At 42.2% G+C, this 19,410-nt stretch overlaps 1 protein-coding gene and 1 long non-coding RNA gene across 2 annotated transcripts in view; one reads left to right on the top strand and one right to left on the bottom strand.

Annotated features, from left to right (window-relative positions):
• LOC148391329 (uncharacterized) overlaps window positions 1–19,410 on the top strand; it is a 131,975-nt gene that overhangs the window by 35,272 nt on the left and 77,293 nt on the right. Inside the window, exon 3 of the long non-coding RNA XR_015861233.1 lies at window positions 12,771–12,952. This is a non-coding gene — a long non-coding RNA (uncharacterized LOC148391329). The remainder of the gene's footprint in view (window positions 1–12,770; window positions 12,953–19,410) is intronic.
• Window positions 7,033–19,410, bottom strand: part of LOC148391330 (metabotropic glutamate receptor 4-like) — an 87,568-nt gene continuing 75,190 nt past the window's right edge. Inside the window, exons 8-11 of the mRNA XM_088389269.1 lie at window positions 18,080–18,216; window positions 15,600–16,535; window positions 9,759–10,005; window positions 7,033–8,409 (exon numbers count right to left, since the gene is read on the bottom strand). Coding sequence (XP_088245395.1) covers window positions 8,360–8,409; window positions 9,759–10,005; window positions 15,600–16,535; window positions 18,080–18,216 — 1,370 coding nt within the window. The 3' untranslated portion in view covers window positions 7,033–8,359. The remainder of the gene's footprint in view (window positions 8,410–9,758; window positions 10,006–15,599; window positions 16,536–18,079; window positions 18,217–19,410) is intronic.

The following is a 19,410-nucleotide window of genomic DNA, read 5'->3' as shown; positions in this document are numbered from 1 at the left end:
TTTTGTTCATATGTAAAAGCCACATTGCACTATAAGCTGAAGGAGTTTGAATGTTTAATTTACTTCTATAAGAGAATAGGCACAAATCATACAATAGCATAAAAAAATCTATAGATAAGCCGCATTGGACTTTAAAGTGCAGGGTTCAAAGCTTGTACAAAAGTATCAGCTTATAGTCTGAAAAATACTGCACTTTTTTTTTTAAATGTAGCGTATTTGAATTGACCTCAGAATCATCATTTTCTCTTTTCTCCAATGGAGACGTCATTCCTTACTGACTTGGTTTCTGCATTGAAGACCTTTTTTGGTGTCTTACAACCCACTAGATGGCACTGTGTAACCTGTGTGCTATGTGTCACGCTTTCATCAGAGAGACAGATTAATACCTCAAGATATTTGAGGTGCTGCAGGCAGGTGGAACCTCCAACACCAACCCTTTGAATTCAGAGAGGCCAGACGACAACGCCCTTTTTCAAGCCCCGCTGTATTGGCGTAGTTGCTGCGACCCTGAAGTATTGATTACATTATGAAATGTACTCGCATCACATCCCATGATGCCTTGGCACATGTTGATTTATGGACGTAGTATAAAGTCCTCCATTTCATAATTAAAGGCACACTATAGTACTTTGTACAAAAGGCCAACATTGGATTGCATCATTCAAGAGATGAGAGCGTGTTTCTCGAATTGCATCAAAGGTTGATGATGATTTCGAATCAAAACACGACTTTTGTTTCACCACTCCCACTTTCCATCCTCGCTAAGGATGACAACCTTGCCACCTCCACATTATGCCCCGTGCGTCGGCTTACGGCAAAGCTGGTCCAAAAACGCGGCAAACAAACACGCGGCATCCGGGCCGTAATTCATCAGACGACGCCGTGGCGTTATTAATCTCTCTGCCTCAGCCATCATAACTCTTCCTTATAGGAGCCATTTGAGTAGTGCAGTGTTGCCAGGGACAGGAGCGATAACTCTGCTGTAATAATGGACCTCAGTGCAGCTTTCCTGATGGATGAGGTTCCCTCGTCAGGATGTATTCGCGTTAAAAACATTTCTGTAATGAAATGTTTGTCTCTTACAAGCCTTGGGGAAAACCAAAACACCCCAAGAGACTGAAATCCCTTTCTGCTTCCTTGAAAGTACCCCCCGGTTATCACTATGCAAAACAATTTGTCCAGATGATCTGTGGAAAAAGGCTTAAATTTATTTCAGCCGCCCAGTGGGAGGCAAATGTTTCTCCGACAGTGCCAGAGGTTAGGGGCGTTTTTATTTCAACAGGAAGAATACTTGAAAGTCGTGTTCGTTCCGGGAGGCTGCACTTTACCCACACTCGGGTTCACGTTTTGGCATATGCTAACATTAGCTGGAAGCTGAGAGGTGTTGTGGCACTCCCGCTGTGCCGGATAGATTCATTTAACTCGTATGGCATCATCGCTAAAGGTTTTGCAATGGAGCCCATTTAGAAGGGCGGATCGTTTATACCTTTAATAGAATTATCTTGAAGTTTATCTCAGCAGCTTCCTTGCCGATTGCTTCGTGCTGGTCTTGGCTGATCGACAGACAATACGATTGATTATTGATCTCATCAAAGTTTGCTCGTCAGGAAAAAAAAAAATCACACTTGTTCGACTTGTATTTGACAGTCATTTGAATAGTTTGTCGCATGAGCTTCTTTCAACTCTTTGAAGATGCTGCTCAGTCAGCTGTTTGGCCACATTCTATGTTATATCAGGTTTTGCAGGCCGAGTTTGTTCTTCGGGCTTGCTTTGGCTGTTTTGCTCTTTTTCCTTAATGAGCTGTGGACGAGCACCAAAGCTTGTGGCTATTTCAGACCCAAGATTTGGGGACAAATGTGCCGCCCACTAAAAAGCACTGTGGCTGCAGAAGTTTTAAATTAGGAAAATATGCTTGATGTAAATGAAGTCTAGCAAAGTTTGAAAATAGTGTCGTCGACCATTTGAACGGTTGGCCATTTGATGAGCTTTGAAACGGTCCACCTTTGATGAAGCCCTGTTGTCAAATATCTGAAGGGCTTTGTCCTTCTTGGCTTTTTGCGCTAAATGCCATCTGTCTGGTTGTTGCTGATGAGCACGCTGATAAGCCGGAGAATAATAAGGCAGGTAGACACTTCCCCATCTCGGGTGGAGAAAAGGGCAATTGGGAATCTGACTGAGAAATTAGATGGCCTTTTCTTACTTGACCTGTGCTACTCATCCAACAGTTGAGTCATGTGAGCGATGTTTGAGTGGAGCGCTCGTGCAGATGCGCGGCGACGTGGTTCAATGACTCACGCGCCGTCTCATTTCCTCTTTAAAAGCTCCTTCGCCACAGGAAAAAAGATAAAGGGAGAAGGTGTGCATAGGCAAGACATCCATTCTTAGCCATTTCCACAAAGCATTAATATTTAATTTGCTACACATTCTATTCATTTCCCAAAGTATCCAATTGTACCCACGCCTACAAACAAGCAGTAAACTATGGGTCAGTAATTGGTGGCCAGAGAATCATCGGTATTACATACTAAATATGACCACGATGGTATTTATGTAGCTATAATGTTTATTTTCAACAAGCATTTTGGTTCCAGTAAGTTTGGCACAGAAGCGTGTTACTTTTTGTTTGGGACAATCTAAGGTGAGCAGTGATCTGAAAAATGCATCCTTCCTAAATGATCATGTTTGTTTGTTTTTTATTCAATATACCTCTCCCTGCAATCCCCAACCTTGGAAGTGCATCAGGCTAAAGAAGTATTTATGTGCCGCTGAAAATATTACCGCAGACTTATGACTGCATTTATCATATATCATACGATTCCAATGTCCCTGCCTTCCCAAAAAGAAATTGGATCACTCGTGAAGGTAGAATTATCATATCCTACAGTGTGCCAGAAGTAACAACATCCATCTCTGAATCAAATAGACAATTTTCTGTATTAAAATAAAGTTGGATCCAAAACACATATATTCTTGCCGCTACCTTCTTGGCTGAATGAATGCAGCCGTTCAATCAACAGTTTTGGAAAGTTGCACTTGGTCTCAGAAAGCCAAGCTTCCCCACTTGGGTTGTCAGCACATTACTCTTATGTTGGGAATGTATTCCGTTTTGTTTGAAACAATTTGGAGTTGGCCCAATGTTCAGTTTGTATAGCATTTGACACTTGTCTTGTTTCCAAGCTGCCCTCATCGCCTTTGGATTTAGTGCAGGAGAGTCTTTGACATTGGGAAACCAGAAATCAACTCACTTGAGTCTATGCAGAAGATTAAAGTGTGCAAAGTAAGTTTATAAAAACTCTGTGCGAAAGGAAGCACCCTTGGTTCGCTCGAACTCCTAGCATAGTGAATTGCAGTTTGCCAAATTCCCACACACGATAACCTGAATTTGCAGTAAAAATGATGGCACGTGTGCGGTCTCCAAAAATAGAGCCCCGAGCACCACCACAAATGGATGCATAGTGTTTGCGTTCACCTTTACTTAAGCTTTCCAAATGAAATATCCCAGACAAGTCAGGCCCACACTGTCCTCTCTGCTCATTACCTCAGTTGTGTGTCTTTATCAAGGCCTGCGTGACGATAATATTTGCGGAAGGGACGCTATTACTCATTGTGGTCACCCACCTGCATTTACAGATGGTGCACCCATCTGATGAAAGCTCTGAATGCGCTACCTCGACAGCACGCCTCCCTTGCTCTTTGTCACTCATCCTAGCGTCACCTTCAAGCACTCTCCATTGTGCCAAGGATGTGCAGAGTTGAGTAAACACCTACAGACTTGTTCAAGAGATACACGTTTTATTTTTTTAACCTCTACAAAGCAACAGAAAAGACGAAGAAAGAAATAGCGTGTTTGTGAATGGTTTTGACAAAGAATACATTTTTGGGGGGATTTTCAAATCCAAAGGCCTGCTGCAGATGGAGGGGTTTTTTTTTGTAATTGGCTGAAAAGTTTAGAAAGGAAGGTCAAGATTTCAGCCCCTCTCTTTTTTTAAAAAAAAAGAAAAGAAAACCTTAAAATAGCCTTGGACATCTCCAGTTTGAACTTGAACTTGATAAATATGGTTTGAACTATTCCAGCACATGAAAAACACACGTGTAGTTCAGCTTCCATTTTTTTAACAGATTGGCAGACATTTTAAAGCAGTGGATCAGAGAAGTAAAGTCGTATATTTGTTTCATGCCACTAAATTATTTTCAATGTCAACTTATTTCACTATTTACTACCTCATTGGACTTTAGCAAAGTTACCATATCGTGAAATTAAAAAAAATTGAACGAGTAAGGCGTATAAGTGGTGTTTGTTAAAGTACGACCAGGCATCTATGTTTGTTTGTTTTTACGTATAATCAGCCTTTATAAAATCTTTTGCATGTTACAAGATGATAAACACCCTCAAGGCTCAGCGTGAGAAGGATGTTGTGACTTGTCGTAGCTTGTAGTGTATATTTAGTTTGTGTGCCTCCCATCACAGCGCTAAATTCAAAATGTTGCCCTGGGTACAAAAGGCTAATATATATTTTTTATTATTATTCATGTGTTTTCAACACCAGAAATGATCCTAGACGATGTCACTTTAGTTCACATTTGTCATGCACACCGCTGGTGGAACATTGCAGGGTTTACATACTAAAGCAGTAAAATAAGTCCATGTTAAAAGGTCAGATGCTTCAGCACTGATTTAAAATGAAAGTATTACTTACACAAACTCATAAAAGTTAGGAATGTTTTTTTTTTTTGAACAAACAAAAAACAGGCTTCATAAATTATCTGGCTGGTAGGTTTGGTTTACCAGGAGTTGCAAAGATCATTTATTTTTTATTTTTGTTGAATTAAAATTGCAAGTTGGGACGTGCTTCTAAGAAAAACATATTCTCCCAATTATTTCTCCCTTACCTTTGGGGCTATTAAAAGCTCTGACCTATTCACTTGAGATTAAATGTAAATAGAAAATGGGACACAGTCAGTGAACTGAAGGGTTGAGTCGGCCTCTAAATAACCAGGAATAAATACATGGATGGAGTATTTGAGACAAACTGAGCTCACAGGAGAATGTAAATGTTGCAGTGAGACCTTGTAAGATGACTGGCCTGGTCTACTGTCACACTGCTTGTTAGCATGGCCTACTTTCACACACACCTTCAAACTCATAGCACACGGTAGCCATGTGTCTGTCTTGATGGTGCAACCCTCCCCGTGCTCAATTAGAACCTGTAGACACCACTTCTGTCCCACTTTTTGGTGATATATATATCACAATTTTTCGTGAGATACTATTTTTTTCTTTGGGGGTAGAAAAAGTTCAGTACTTTGCCATTTTCTTATGTTAACATGACTGTATTCCTTTTGATTGTGTCGATTTTTCACAAAGATGATTTGTGAAGTACGGTTTCTTAGCAACAGCATCGCTGGTACACGCAACATCTTTGATCACGTGTACATCCCTACTCAAGACAAATGCTAAAATATCACGAGTCAATGCACATCTTCACTTCTTCCCCTTAAGCTTGGATGCTTCCTTACCACAGAGCTGTGAACTGTTCAGTTGTGTGTTGGTCTGTTATACCGCCTCCGGATGCAGCCACTTTTCTATCTTTTCTCTTTTTTGGTCACGACTGTGTTTACGGTCATATAGCAAAGCACGGCCGAGAGCTCCTTCAAGTAACGGCCAGCCACTTATTAATGCAGTGCATCCCTCCATCCCGTGAAATGTTCATGCTTGGTCCATAATGGACACGCCGCCTGTGCTCATTCTGTCACCGGAGGACCCTAGTATTAACCTCAAATGCATATTAGAAAGGTAATGAATGGACACTCTTTGTGGTTCTCCCATTTAATCTGGCGACATCTCACGGGCGCTGAGCATCTTGTCCGCAAACTCAGCGGTTAATGTGCAGCTCCAAAAGCAAAATTATACAGTCGAAACCCGGATCTCAGTGCTAATTCATTTTAGGAGTGTTGAGAAGCAAAGCTGTCCCACTTCGAAGCAATGTGTCTAATTTTGTCCAAAACAGTACATAAAACCATAAAAACAATAAAAATACACTACAGCAAAAGCTTGGAGCACAGCGCTTGACACGTCGACCATTTAAATTACAAATAATGAGCTTGAGTTAACTTTTCATCATTGTCAATTACGTTCTATGAATCTTTTGTGAAGCGCTTTGTTACAGCAACAGTTGTTCTGAACATAAATACAAATCTATTGAATTGTATAGCTGAGCATCCTTAAGTTGTAATACCAGTGGTTACAAATAAATGGCAGCCATCACTCAACATAGCCTCCAACTGCAAGACTGTAGCTGAGAGTGACTCATTACCCCGTTAGCTTTGTAATAATAAGTCAGTTGGTGAAATGTTTCTGATTGTCCAATGTAAGAACTTCATAGCAGGGCTTTTGTCATGAGGGATGGATACAAGACGAAATGATCGTCGGGAGCTGTTCCCACGCCTCTCCTTGGTGTGGGCCAGTTTCCTGTTGCCTAGCAACCATGACAGATGCAGATCGAGTAGACACTCATGGAGAGTTGGTAATTGTATTTGGGTGACATTCAGACTAACCCAAATTGCTACTGTAACTGTAGTAAAGATGGAGGTCATTTTTGTGCATTATTCACCTTTCAATGGAAAATCTGCACACCAACTTTTGATTTTGAGTGAGTTCATGTTTCCTTCCGGTGATTCACTGGCGTTTACGCACTATAGTCACCGCAATAGTGGCAACGTACCATTATGGCAAGAAGAGCACTTTTTGCCCTTATATCTGAAAATGATGGGTGTATGAATGTCTCCAATCCAAAAGTAGTGGATGTGCCAACGTCAATAGGAAATCAAAGCTGCATGAGCCACAAATTGACTCTTGCTAGAAATTTTTCATAAATGAACACGTCATCTCCCTAATTTTTGTTTTTGTTTAGAGGCATGATTTTCTTCTTTCTGGAATTCACTGGCTACTTCGAACCAAAATTTCAGGCACTGGTCCTTGACATTGACAACTTACAAATGAATCAAATGATCATAACCAGGAAAAATAAATGGTAGTACTCGAGAGTTTGAAACATTTTAATAGAAATCAATTTTGGTATAAAAAAAATAAACATGCTTCAATCACGAGAATTTTTACATAATCAGATAGGCCAGGCACTATATCTTTTTTATACATGTTTTTTTCTTTATATGTTGTGGGAACAGAAAGCAGACATCACCAATCTATTTAATCACATTGAACCGAGTTCCTCCGAAACAAACGTGGAGCGAGCGAGCGAGGCCTGAAAAAGCGACACACAAATGACAACCTCCCCACCACAACAACACCACACTCACAAGATGGCTCCCTCAAAACACTTGGCTTTTATGCCACGTGATTCATCTGTTCATTGGAAACAAAAACAAAAAAGACAAAAAAATATATATAGAAACAACTTCCTTTTTCTTCTTTATCACCAGAATGCCCGTTGAGGACGCAGACTTTTGTGATGAATTTTATAAGTATGGTTTCCCATTAGGCATATATGGAGATTACTTTCAGGGGTGTATGTCAGGTTGCTCTCAAGGACATACTTCATCTTAATTCCTTCTCTTAATGGATCTGTACAGCGATGTTATTTTACCCTCTGAGGGAAATGGCTGCTGGCTGGCAGTTGGGGAGGCGGGGAGAGTGCTCCTTCCAGAAAGAGCTCTCTTGTTGAATCGAGCACGTATAAGGAGGGCATGATGGCAGCGGAGATCTCGAGGAGAGCTGCTTAATACGTAGATGAGACCATTTTGAATGGAGCCCCAAATGAGTGTAACAACCGAGTTCAAACGCATTCCGAATATACAGCAACAACACAACACATGATGTTAAAACTCATGCACAACACACTTGGTTCAATAGAACTCAGCAAATTAACAAGGGGAGTGTTAATGCTGATTTGGCGAATGGATGATGATTTTAGACTGGAATCCCCCCCACCCGCATTTTTTTTTGTTTTGTTGCCTTTTTGGCATCGATTATCCCATGGTGGATGATTCTGGTGCCAGTTGGCAGACGACACCGACAACACCCAAACACATTTTTGGCGTTTAAGTTCAGCATGAGTCACTCACTTCTGCGATGAATCAAAGGATAAACTTCCATCTTTCAGTCTCCAGGTAGATCTCATGCAGTATTTGTATTTATTTATTTATTTGTTTATTTTACAACACAAGATGATACCTCACAATTGTTCCGCCTGCACAAGTGCTTCCCTGCAGTCAACGTGTTCGGAAAAAAAACACGCTCCCGCGATTTCCATCCGTGTGAAAATGACACTCCTGACAAGCCGATCAGGTGGAAATCCAGAATTTGAAAGATGCTGATTTGATCTTGACTTTGAAGTGTCCGTTAGATGGCGTGGTTGCTGTAGCTGATGTATGTCTGCTTTGTTGAGAAACCTGAAGAAGAGGAAGGAAACATCAGGCTGCTGTTTTCCAGCTTTTATAGACAATCATTTTGAGACAACATATGGTTCCGATCACACATACCAAGTTTTAGCATCTTAACCGATTTTTAGATTTACAACGAAGACATTCTCTTTTAAATACAATGATGACCACATATAAAGTTTTCCCATTGAAAATAAGTTAATTGCATTTCTGATTGAAGGCTGATCGTTGAGATTCGTGTATGCATTTTCCCATCTCTCTGTTTAATGCTGCAGAGTCGGTAGCTCAGGATTAACAATCATAATTATTCAACAAGTTTAATATTTACGAGTGCTGGCTTTGATGGTTTCCTGAGCAGATTGGGAAGAAAAAAAGCAGTTTTAGGAATCCCCAACCACAGGATAATCACTCTGGATAATCCTGTAAAGACATAAAGTAATGGGGCCTCTACTGACTTTGATCTCAATGAATTGAACATGTTCAAATTCGGCCCAAATGACACTGTGTGTTTATCCCACTCCACTCACACCCCGCAGTTGATTCTGTAGAAAAAAAAAAAAAAAGAATACCCCTTCCACCACCATTTCCTTCAAGCTCTTCTCCCCTGACGGTGTGAGCCGATCCGCTGAGGTGGCACCAATAAATCCCTACACTGCACATATTTGCAGGTACTTGGCACGAGCCAAACGGCGCCGACAAGAATTTTTCAATTTTATCAAGTCGTAAATCCACACCGGCGATGACAATGACGAATGGCGCTTATTCAAATAGCCGGGCAGCCCCACGCAACAGCAATCCCATCGGGATAAATTGCTTCTGGCGATCAGTTGGCCTTGTGAGGTTTTGCGCCGCTTATTGGAGCAAAAGGCCCAGCTACCCATCAAATTGGAACAAGCATGACACTCTTCTTTGACATGTGAACATTGGTGATGTTAGATTTTTTTTGTTTTTAATTCTATCATACCGATACAGTGGTTGATACCCATAGAGAGTTATTCATGCAAACGTTAAAGAGCCCTCATCGCATGTGCACATACAGGTAAAACCTTGTGATGCATTTTTATAGAAATTGAAACTTTGAGTTATAAGATGGTTTTAGACTATTCACAAAAATGCTTGGTGCCTACAAATAGGGGGGCTTTACTCTAACAAGACTGTGCATTTGTAGTCAAATATAGAACACGGTGGGTGTTAGCAATCGTAATCCGTCCTTGCGATGACTTGGAAACAATACCCAAAGCGGACTAAATTAACAATAGTGGGAGTTTAGCGGAATCGCTCAAGTATTAAATAACTCCCTTCCCTCCAATTTGTGCATCAATCTGATTCCCATTCTCAAGGACAAAACAAACACTTACTTTGTGTTTCCAGGCTTTCGCACAGCTCCGTTTTGGCCTCGCCGTTAGGCCTGAGTCCGGCCTTGGGGTTGAACTTATTGGACATGGTGGCGGCGGTGACCACGGCTTTGAGGCTACGTGTTCGTTTGGGCACGTTCTGCTCGGGATGGAAGAGTACCACGTAGACCTTGGGCATGTAGAGCAGGCCCAGAGACACAGAGGCGCTCAGGCTCACCGAGATGGTCAGCGTGGTCGTTTGGATGTACATCTGCAAGGGGGGGGATAAAGAGTCGCGCATTAGCCCTTTAGCTTCTTCCGCTTGTGTGTTGGGAATGTTTTCGGGGGCCAAGTGGCCTGCATGCTGCATGTGACAGCTGTTGTGTTGGATTCTCATTAGTGCGTCCAATGACCCGTTTGTCGGCCAAGCTGCTGTTGGAGTGGTTTCGACCACGATGGATCGACAAAGACAAACCAGACAGCGCCACCCCATTTGTCTCAGTTTTACACAAATACAGTACATCACTTGGCTCATGTGATTCTTACATTAAAAACGAAGAAATCATTGTATGAACATATTCACAGGCTTTGTGCAATACTTTGTAAACACACCTTTGGTTGCAGCCTTTTTAAATGTGTTGGAGCACCTACCTTTGGGGAGTTTCGCCTGTTTCTCTGTGCAGCACCTCTAAAGCTCAAGCGCATTGCATGGGGAGCGTGGGTGCACAGCCATTTTCACATCTCTCGTGTTCAATCAGATTCAAGTAGTCGGGTCACTGGCTGGGCCACCCGAGGACATTCACAGTTGCTCTGAAGAAACTGATGTATTTGATATATTTGGTTTTTTAAGATATATATATATCATAAAAACAAATAAGCCTCAATTAATTGCTATCCAATTCAAATATTCCAAGTACTTATATGTCTATTGAAGGCCACAAGTGCGTACTTGCATGTATATGCTTTGTACCATGATGTTTAAATATTTGATCATATTTTGCCTTTAAAGTCGGGGCTCTTCTTCCTCACTGGGTGCATTTTCACCTCCCGCTGAGATACCTCCCCCCCATTCCCCGCCCTCTAACTCCTTCATCAAAGCCCCGTAACATTTAAACCCCCACGTGAGCTCGGCTTTAATGTTTTCTTATTACGAGCCAATCTTGTGACCGAGTATCCACCGCGTCGCTGCAGCAGTATGTGTAAATGCACGGTGGGACGGTGGTGAAGTGGAGCGTGGCTGTATGTATGGACAGCGGAGAAGCAGCTGCGCTTTTCCCTTGACAGATGTGCACGGGGATGGCTGTGGACCTCTTTACTGGTGCCTTAGGGACTCGTACTGTTGAACTCAAGCTGTTAGTCCCATAAACACAGTCATCAACTTTCAAACTAGAAGAAAATTTCTTAGGTTACAATACAGAACAAATCTGATAAAAAGTGCATACACAGGTTAATGATGTGTGCATGCATGCATCACTAATTATCAATTAATGACATCCTTTATTGTCAGTCATCAACTCAAGTATCTCATTTAGTCAGTTGCCAGCACTCTGTTTATCAAACCAAATTAATTGGCTGTTGTCATGACGGTGCAGTGACGGCTTTTGATTTTGTCAGATATTGATTTGAATGATGTCTGACAAGCCGACTGCTCAATTTTTCAACTTCTTCCAAAGTATTAGGGATTTGTACTGCTTTGCATATGTTTGCTGTAATAAAGACCATATTGAGTAACAATGCCAATGTATTTTGGTCGCATCCATAAAGGTTTCCCACGAGCTTCTCGGGGTTACGCCACATTGTTGCCTGCGGACTTCCTTGTAAACACCATTAATAATGTACGTACATATTTGCATGTAGAGCTGGCTAGGGCATGAAACTTAATTGTGAGAGGTAGGACACGGACTTGAATACAAAAATAACTGCCTACTTTGGATCAGTTAAAATCATCCACCCAATTGTCATAAAAAATGTGATGATGTCGTTCTATAGGATTAACGTCAATCAACATGCCACCGAATGCTGGTATTTGTTGAATTCTCACTAGAACCCAAATATCGGGATGAAATGTAAAACACTATAATCCACCCTGGTGTTTAAGTCCATTTTGCCAGTAGTCTCCGATTCCATCAAATGTTAGCCATGAATGTATTTTCCTTCCCTGGAAGATGATTAGAGAACATTAAGGAACAATTGCATATTTCTTCCCAGATAATAACAAACTTTAAGCAACACATCACAACTCAAATGATGGGAAAAGTAAACAACAGGAGGTCAATCCCCTGCTTGTGTGAAATTCGCTCATTAGTGTCTTCAGAGTGCCTCATCACAACGTGAACAAAAAAAAATGAAAGCCGCTAATATGAGCTAAATTCGAGGGTTGAGAATTGTAAACAGATGCTATTTTAACCAACAACCCTAGAGACGAGCTCAAAAGCCGTCCCAGCGAGTTTTTTCGCAGCGTGAGGCGGACGGGGGTGCGGTGTTGAACGTACTCCGCAGTGGCGCTCTCATTAAGCTAATAAACAAATGGAAGCCTCGAGGGACTCCGTAATAGATCTTGCACACCGTTGTTTGTGAAGATCACAGTCCTTTAGCCTTGATTAGTTTAACGGCCTGTTCACCCTTGACTAGCGGGGGTTGGCGGCCTGACGGCCAGGATGTTCTTGGGAAGGGAGGGTGGCCATTTCCGTGCCGGAGGGCTAATGAGCGCAAACACTGCTCTCGAAAAAAAAATCCTCAAGATGTCGCTCCGCTCTCCCCGCTTACCCGCATCATTCATCATTACGCCTTAGTGGGCCGCTGGGACAGTACTGTGAATAATGCCATGTATGGCAGTGTGAGGGACAGGAAGACAGACATTTAAAATTTGGGTTTCAAACAACCTAATTTGGGCTAAACCCAAGAAGTTGGGTCGATTTCATCCAATATTCTGGGCTGTCAATTTTTATATTTACAAAATATTGCTGACTGTTTTTGCTGCTTTTTATGTTCATATGGACTTTCACTCATGCCCCACAACCTTTATTTTTGTCACAGTGGACTTCGTCAAGCCTTCTTCAATAAACAGTGGTCCAATACGTCAGTGCATTGATGCCAGCGGCGGAAGCTCTTTGTGTGGCATTGGAGCCCATTGTGCTCAGGCCTTCTAGCCACAGCTTTTATTCTGTGGCTCCTCCTCCCTCGTACGTCAACTACCGATTTAGACCGTCGCTCTCAAGGTAAGCAGACGCCGTGAAAGCTATTGTAAAAACGGCTTACGACCAGGAACAGATGTCACGACTTGAATAATGGAGAAGGTCCGGTTGAACGTACTCTCAAGTGAAGAGCGCGACTGTGGCAGAAGCAAGTGAAGCGTTTAATTGCTCTGCGAGATGTGTCAATGTATGTGTGGTTCTTTATACGGCCTGTCATGCTTCACCGTTATGAAGAACGTGTTTGCTTTGACGTGGGGTAATCCCCCCCCCCAAATAAGAACCATCCTGTTTTTTATGTCACTATAAAACGCTTAAGATGTCCTTTAAATATCCTCGCTCATTTGTCACTAACCAGAAAAACTGTTACACCCACTTTCCTTTTACATCCACATATTAAGCACCACAGTTACTGTTTCAGGGTTGAGGCACTCTTGCAGAATATATATTACGGTGTGATATTGTGCTGCATGCTTTGAATGGGGGGGATGCGGAAATGGAAAGCCAGTATAGAGTAGATTTGACAACGATACTGACTAGTGCTTTTCACAGGTTAAGAAAAGAAGTATACTCAATCTTTGATAAGCAAAATGTTTTTACAACAAATGATTTTCTGCCCAATTTAAATTGTCTCCCAAAACAAAGGTTTCAGATTTTATGTAACTTTGCCATTTGTAGCTAATTAAAGGAACAGAAAAGATTTTTCTTTTGTGAAAACGAATACACAATGATTCATTTAAGACAGTTTAATTGCTTGAAAATGACTAGCCCAAAATGTTCCCTTAAGGCTCCAATCAACAATAAGCCTGTGTTTTTTACCTGACTCAACCATTTTAGTTACCTGTTGCAATCAAATACAAGGAGTTTTAAGCTATAGTTTGATTTTCCTGCTTTAGCATCGCTTAGAGCCACAAAAGATGTTTTTAAGTGAATAAAGTGCCACTACTTTCCTGATAAGTTCTTGTACATGCTAATGAGCAATTAATGCCGGGAGGAGCGAGGGAAAGGAGGTAGAATCACACATTTGCAGGCCCAAATGTAAGACCTCACACTCACAAAACATCACCACAAACACCTTGCAAAGTTTTGCTGATAAGCCATTTGTAAGAAACAAAGGCTTTACCTATTTTTCTTTCTCAAAAGATAAATAGGTAAAGCCTGTTCTCGCTGACTTTTGGACACTAAACTAGCTGTGGGCCTCTTTTTTTCCCCTGACATAAAAAGTGAGCAACATTTTTATAGTAGGTGCAGATAAATGATAAATTTAACACCCTTTAAAAAAAGTTTTCCAAAGTAAATAATGTAATACGTTTGCTGAGTTGCTCGGAGTTTTGTAAAGTCCATCTAAGAATTGATTGTCATATTTTTTAAGTGAATCAAAACCTTGATAGTTTTTAAAGCATATGCAAACATCCCTGTAAATTTAACCGCTTTGAGTTATAGAAGGAACAATGAAAAGTTTTTCACTTGTAAACACAAAAAAAAACAAGCTAATGGATGCTTAATCCGCTTGTGATAAATCTTTAGAAGCAAGGACAGATGGAATAAATTAAATAAAAGGTTGTGCTATTCGCTGGGGGGTAAACCATTTTTTTTTTTTTCCCATTTCACTTTGGTTTTAGGCGTACGACTATGTTTGATGAGCACGAACATAAAACCGGGCGAATAGTGTACGAAACGTCACTTTTTAAACGCATTAACTGCAGGTGGGTGTGCGAACAAGCTGTTATGCAGATTCACAGCCAGCGTATGAAAACAAGACATTGTGCTGCCGGTCACACGCTGCATTATTAATGGAATTTAGTCGACTGCAGGCGTATGCAGATTTTCTGCACTGCTGTACACAATTGAAATTATTTTGGGTCTGAGAGCGCTAAGCGAAAAGATATATCCGCCCCACACACTGGGTCTTTTTTGGTTTTATGATGTATTGGTTTGTTTAATCTCCAAGAGGAGGTGGTGAGTATTCATTTAATTGCATCTGTCTGACGCCATGCTGGTTCTCCTGATAGCGTCCGTGCCAGTGTGAGGCTTTCCTACGGTGTTAGCGCACGAAGCCCCCCCCCCTCCCCTCCCACAAAAAAGGCCCCATTCAATTGGATGCACACAATTCTATTGTTGAGCCCCTTTTGGCTTCATTCCCAGATCATCTGTCGCTGTTGCATCCCTCTTGACCTGCAGCTCATCTCGAGGCCTCACTAAATTTGATAAATTTGTTTATGGTTCTGAGGTCAGAAGCATGGATTTGACTATGAGTGTGTACACTGTACACAGAGCTTGTCTCTCGGGTGAGGGGTGAGAGGTCAAATGAGGTCGTAATACTTGGTAAAATATTCGTACGCTTACCTCGAGATGCTTTAATTGATTTACGTTGTTATGTATGCTAATAAGAAAGTAGGGAATCTTATCTGGATTTACACTTTCGGCCCGAGTGCCTTAGTCCAATGTAATACCAAAACTTGCTTATCTCCATGTGCATAACCGGGGTGCACATTAGCGGGTGCACAGATGCTGATGCGTACTAGAAATATTCAATTGCATACCAGATTCATGCCCGTCACTGTGCATTTGCATACTAAGCGTTTTGCAGCTCAGTCAGTCAGCTCGACTACGTTGAGGCCAGCCTCGATTCAGAGTCAAACCTTCGAATGAATTTCAAAAATGGTATTCTTACCTTTTCTGTGGACTGTGAGGTCCCAAAGAAGATGGGGATGAATGCCAGCCAGATAATGCACGTGGTGTACATGGTAAAACCAATGGGCTTGGCCTCGTTGAAGGTCTCTGGCACCCCTCGAGTCTTAATGGCGTACACGGTACAGGTGACCATGAGCAGCATGCTGTAACCCAGCAAACAGATGAGGGACAGGTCGGAGATATCGCACTTGAGCACGCCGCGGGCCATTGCCGGATTAGACGTCCTCTGATCCTCATAATCGATGATGGCCTTGGAGGGATCCACACCAAACCAGATGCACACGCCGAGTAGCTGCACTGACGCCAGCGTGAACGTGATGATAAGCTGCGAAGCCGGAGAGATGAACCGGGGGGCGCTCAACGACATGGTGCCTTGATCAAAGATGCGATAGATGCGGTTGGTTTTGGTGAGCAGGGCGGCGTAGCTGATGCTCATGCCCAGGCCCAAAAAGATTCTCCGCAGGGAGCAGATCCCCACATCGGGGGTGGAAATCATCAAGAAGGTGGTAGCGTAACACAGGAAGATACCGGTCAGCAGCACATAGCTCAGCTCCCTTCCCGATGCCTTCACAATGGGCGTGTCATTGTACCGGACAAAAGTGACCACGACAAAGAGGGTGGCCATGATGCCCGCCACTGCTATGAGCACGGGGATCACCGCCCAGGGAGAGCTCCACTCCAGCTTGACGATCGGGATGGGAACGCAACCCGTGTGGTTCTCGTTGGGCCGCGAATCGAATCGGCACATTTTGCAGGTGAACGTGTCCGCCTGGTACTGGTAGCCGTCGCAGCGCTCGCAGTGCCAGCAACACTGGATGCCCTTCACAATCTTCTTGCGCTCGCCCGCACGACATGCCTGACTGCAGATTGACGACGGAATCTGACGAACGGCCCCGGGCCACTGCATTGAACGAACCTAGAAGGAAGGCACAGGAAACGGACTTCAGCGTATTTTACATAATAAGCCAGATAGCTGTTGATGTTTAACATCTCAACTTGCTCTTGTTCTTCTCTTTTACGGCGCTGATACTAACTCCCGAACTGTGAAGAATTCAGACCAAATTTGAATTTCCACCAGATCAGATCTCAAACCAGGGAAAATCTGCTTTAATTCACAATCCTGTCCGAGGTTAGGGCGTTGAAAATCAGTGCCCAGCGGCTTGTCCCTTTCATACCACCCCCAAAGGCAGGAAATTTGTCAATCCTCTCTGACTTCTCACCCTATCGTGTCTTTTAGTTATTAAATTTTACAAAGCTGCCTTCATGTCTGCAATACAAGCTGGGTCAACTTTACTGCCTTATTCCGTGTCTGGAGCTTTCTTATTCTTCTGAGAGAAAGTCTGCTTTGACAAGCTGTATGAAACCAGTTAATGAAAAAAAGTAGATGAAAATAGATTGTCTTAGGTTTGTTGCACATTGGCCGCACGTAGCAGTATTGAAGATATTTAGAGCGGAGTAATATGACCTCAAAGATGAAAGAGAAAGAGAAACTTTCAGTTGGATGCTTTAAACTGTGCTGAAGTAGCTGTCTTGATGTTCCGATGGCAGTTGATTCTGTTTTCAGAAGAGCGAGTGAGGAAACTTTACTTAGAATTCAGCGGAGGATTCAACTCCGAAGTAAAATTGTTCCAAGGTATTTAGTTCTGCCATATATCACAAATAGTGTTTGTCCACATAATAAATTAGACACATTCAGTGTTTTTCCTTCTGGCGCAACACCATTAGATCACTATCACTAACCAGAGGCTTGGCTGCACAGTGTTTGTTTAGCTAATGGTGTGTGCAGTAGCGTGAGGCAGTTGCATTTTATGTATTTTACCTAACAGTGTCATTATGAGAAACATGAATAGATGAAGTGTTACACCCCTTCGGGTTGCTCTTGTGAGTATGTGTGAAGATAATTTCAATTGGACATTCCAAACAAGTCAGCTGGTCTTTAATGATTTCACTTTTTATCCAACTGTTGCCGCTCTTTGAAAAGTCGCCAGTCTCGTGTAAAGGGGAATTTATGTAATTAAAAGACAAAGCACACTAATTAAATAAAGCGAGCTCAACTGTTCGAATCGGTGCGCTCGTCAGCAGCGGTTTGTCTTAAGAAATACAAAAGACAAAAGCTTGCCTCTCTCAAGCTGCTTGGTGTGTTTCAACTTGAATGTCTTTTTGACCGCCCTAGGCTTTCTCCTTCTTCATATTCTCCAAACATAATTTGTTTTGTTCCTTTTATGCCATTTACTGTTACAAGACCGTCACTTCATCAGAGCCTGTGTTGTGTTTTCGAAGTCAATGATGCCGCTGGGCACAGATGGTATTAAATGTGTCTGTCATCTTTTCATCACGCTCTGTCCAGTTAATCATTCAAGGAGGCCCTCAGGTTACAGAAGATGGCACCCATCAAATGATTTGCGGATAATCAGCCAACTAGCAGAGACAGAAACTTTTAACCCATTTTATGTCACGCACGTTGAGATGGAGTTGATCCGTCCAGTGGCCAATGATTTTGTATTCCGCCGTGAAGTTTCGGATCTGGTATTGGTAGATTTCGTAGCGCCCGGGGGCATCTCCGTTCTCGTTGAAGAGCACTGGGTTTCCTGCGATGCCTGGGGTTGGGGAAACAATCAGAATAATTTAGGACATCTTATTTGATAGAAGATTTGCAATTAGTGGTTGGACAGCCTCTGCTTAGATTTTTTTTTCCTTTTCCAGAATGTCAGAATGGCTTCTCGGATAGATGTTTTACAACTGTCGCTTACACTCATAGACCTTTTGCTTAAGGATGCTTGTCAGTAGGGTTGATGGCACACAAGGTTTTTAGATAATGGTAAGAATCCGTTTACTAATGGAGTCCTCCTAAAATACTCACATTTCCCCACACATCATTATTGCTTGATTTTAATACACCGTGCCAAAGGCTTCGTAAACATATGTAAGTATTCATTGACTTGATGTGCGCTTAAATAGAGTGACAAAATGTTTAACTGCTTAAATTCTTTGACAGATTTAGAGCGGGTGGTATGTCCAAATGACTCCAGAAATTTCAGGCATTCGCTCAGGGCGAACTTGGTCCTTATCCACATCTGTTTATACTGATTAGAGAAGCGATTGGCTGCCATCATCACAAGCTCACGGGGGGATTAAATGCGGGGATGGATGTTATCTCACCGCATGACTCGTACCGCCGTGAAAGGGAGTGACAGGGAATAGCGACAGGCGAGGATGAGACCGAGGCAGCTGTGGAGATGAGAGTTTTATTGGATATTGCAGTCCCCTTAGAAATGGTTTGTATTGGCTGACAGACGTAGCTGAGCTGATACGGCAAATACTCTTAACATTGGTTCAAACATAGCAGCTTATCATCGTGGTTCTTCCCTGGAGCTTGTGAAGAGCGTAGCGATCAGAAGAATCTGAGGAGCAACTGGCTGCCTCCAAACGCTTGCACAATAAGCAAATTAAGAAATCCAAATAGATTTTCACGCTCTCAATGAATGGTCCATCTCAGTGAATTAGAGCAGCATTGAATAGTTTGGCTCAAAAGTGAAATTTGTACAAATCCATTAAACACATAACATTGATATTGAAATGACCACTACGGCTTCATTTGTTTTATTGTTGTTGGAAAGAGACGGTCATGACAGATGATTTTTTTGAACGTGTCTTTAAACATGAGAATTAAGGCGAAAATGATAACGCGCCCTTGACGACCGACACCTACTGGATCTGACTAGCGCAATAACCACCGTAAGCTGGAGCATGAACGCTAACAATGATTAGCTTTGACTTTGTGTCTTCTGCTT

This window comes from Syngnathus floridae, chromosome 11, assembly GCF_059516105.1.
Source record: "Syngnathus floridae isolate MCC-2025c chromosome 11, RoL_Sflo_1.0, whole genome shotgun sequence".
Taxonomy (NCBI): Eukaryota; Metazoa; Chordata; class Actinopteri; order Syngnathiformes; family Syngnathidae; genus Syngnathus; species Syngnathus floridae.
The sequence above is the reverse complement of the archived record's forward strand: the minus strand, read 5'-3'. Positions and strand labels throughout refer to the sequence as shown.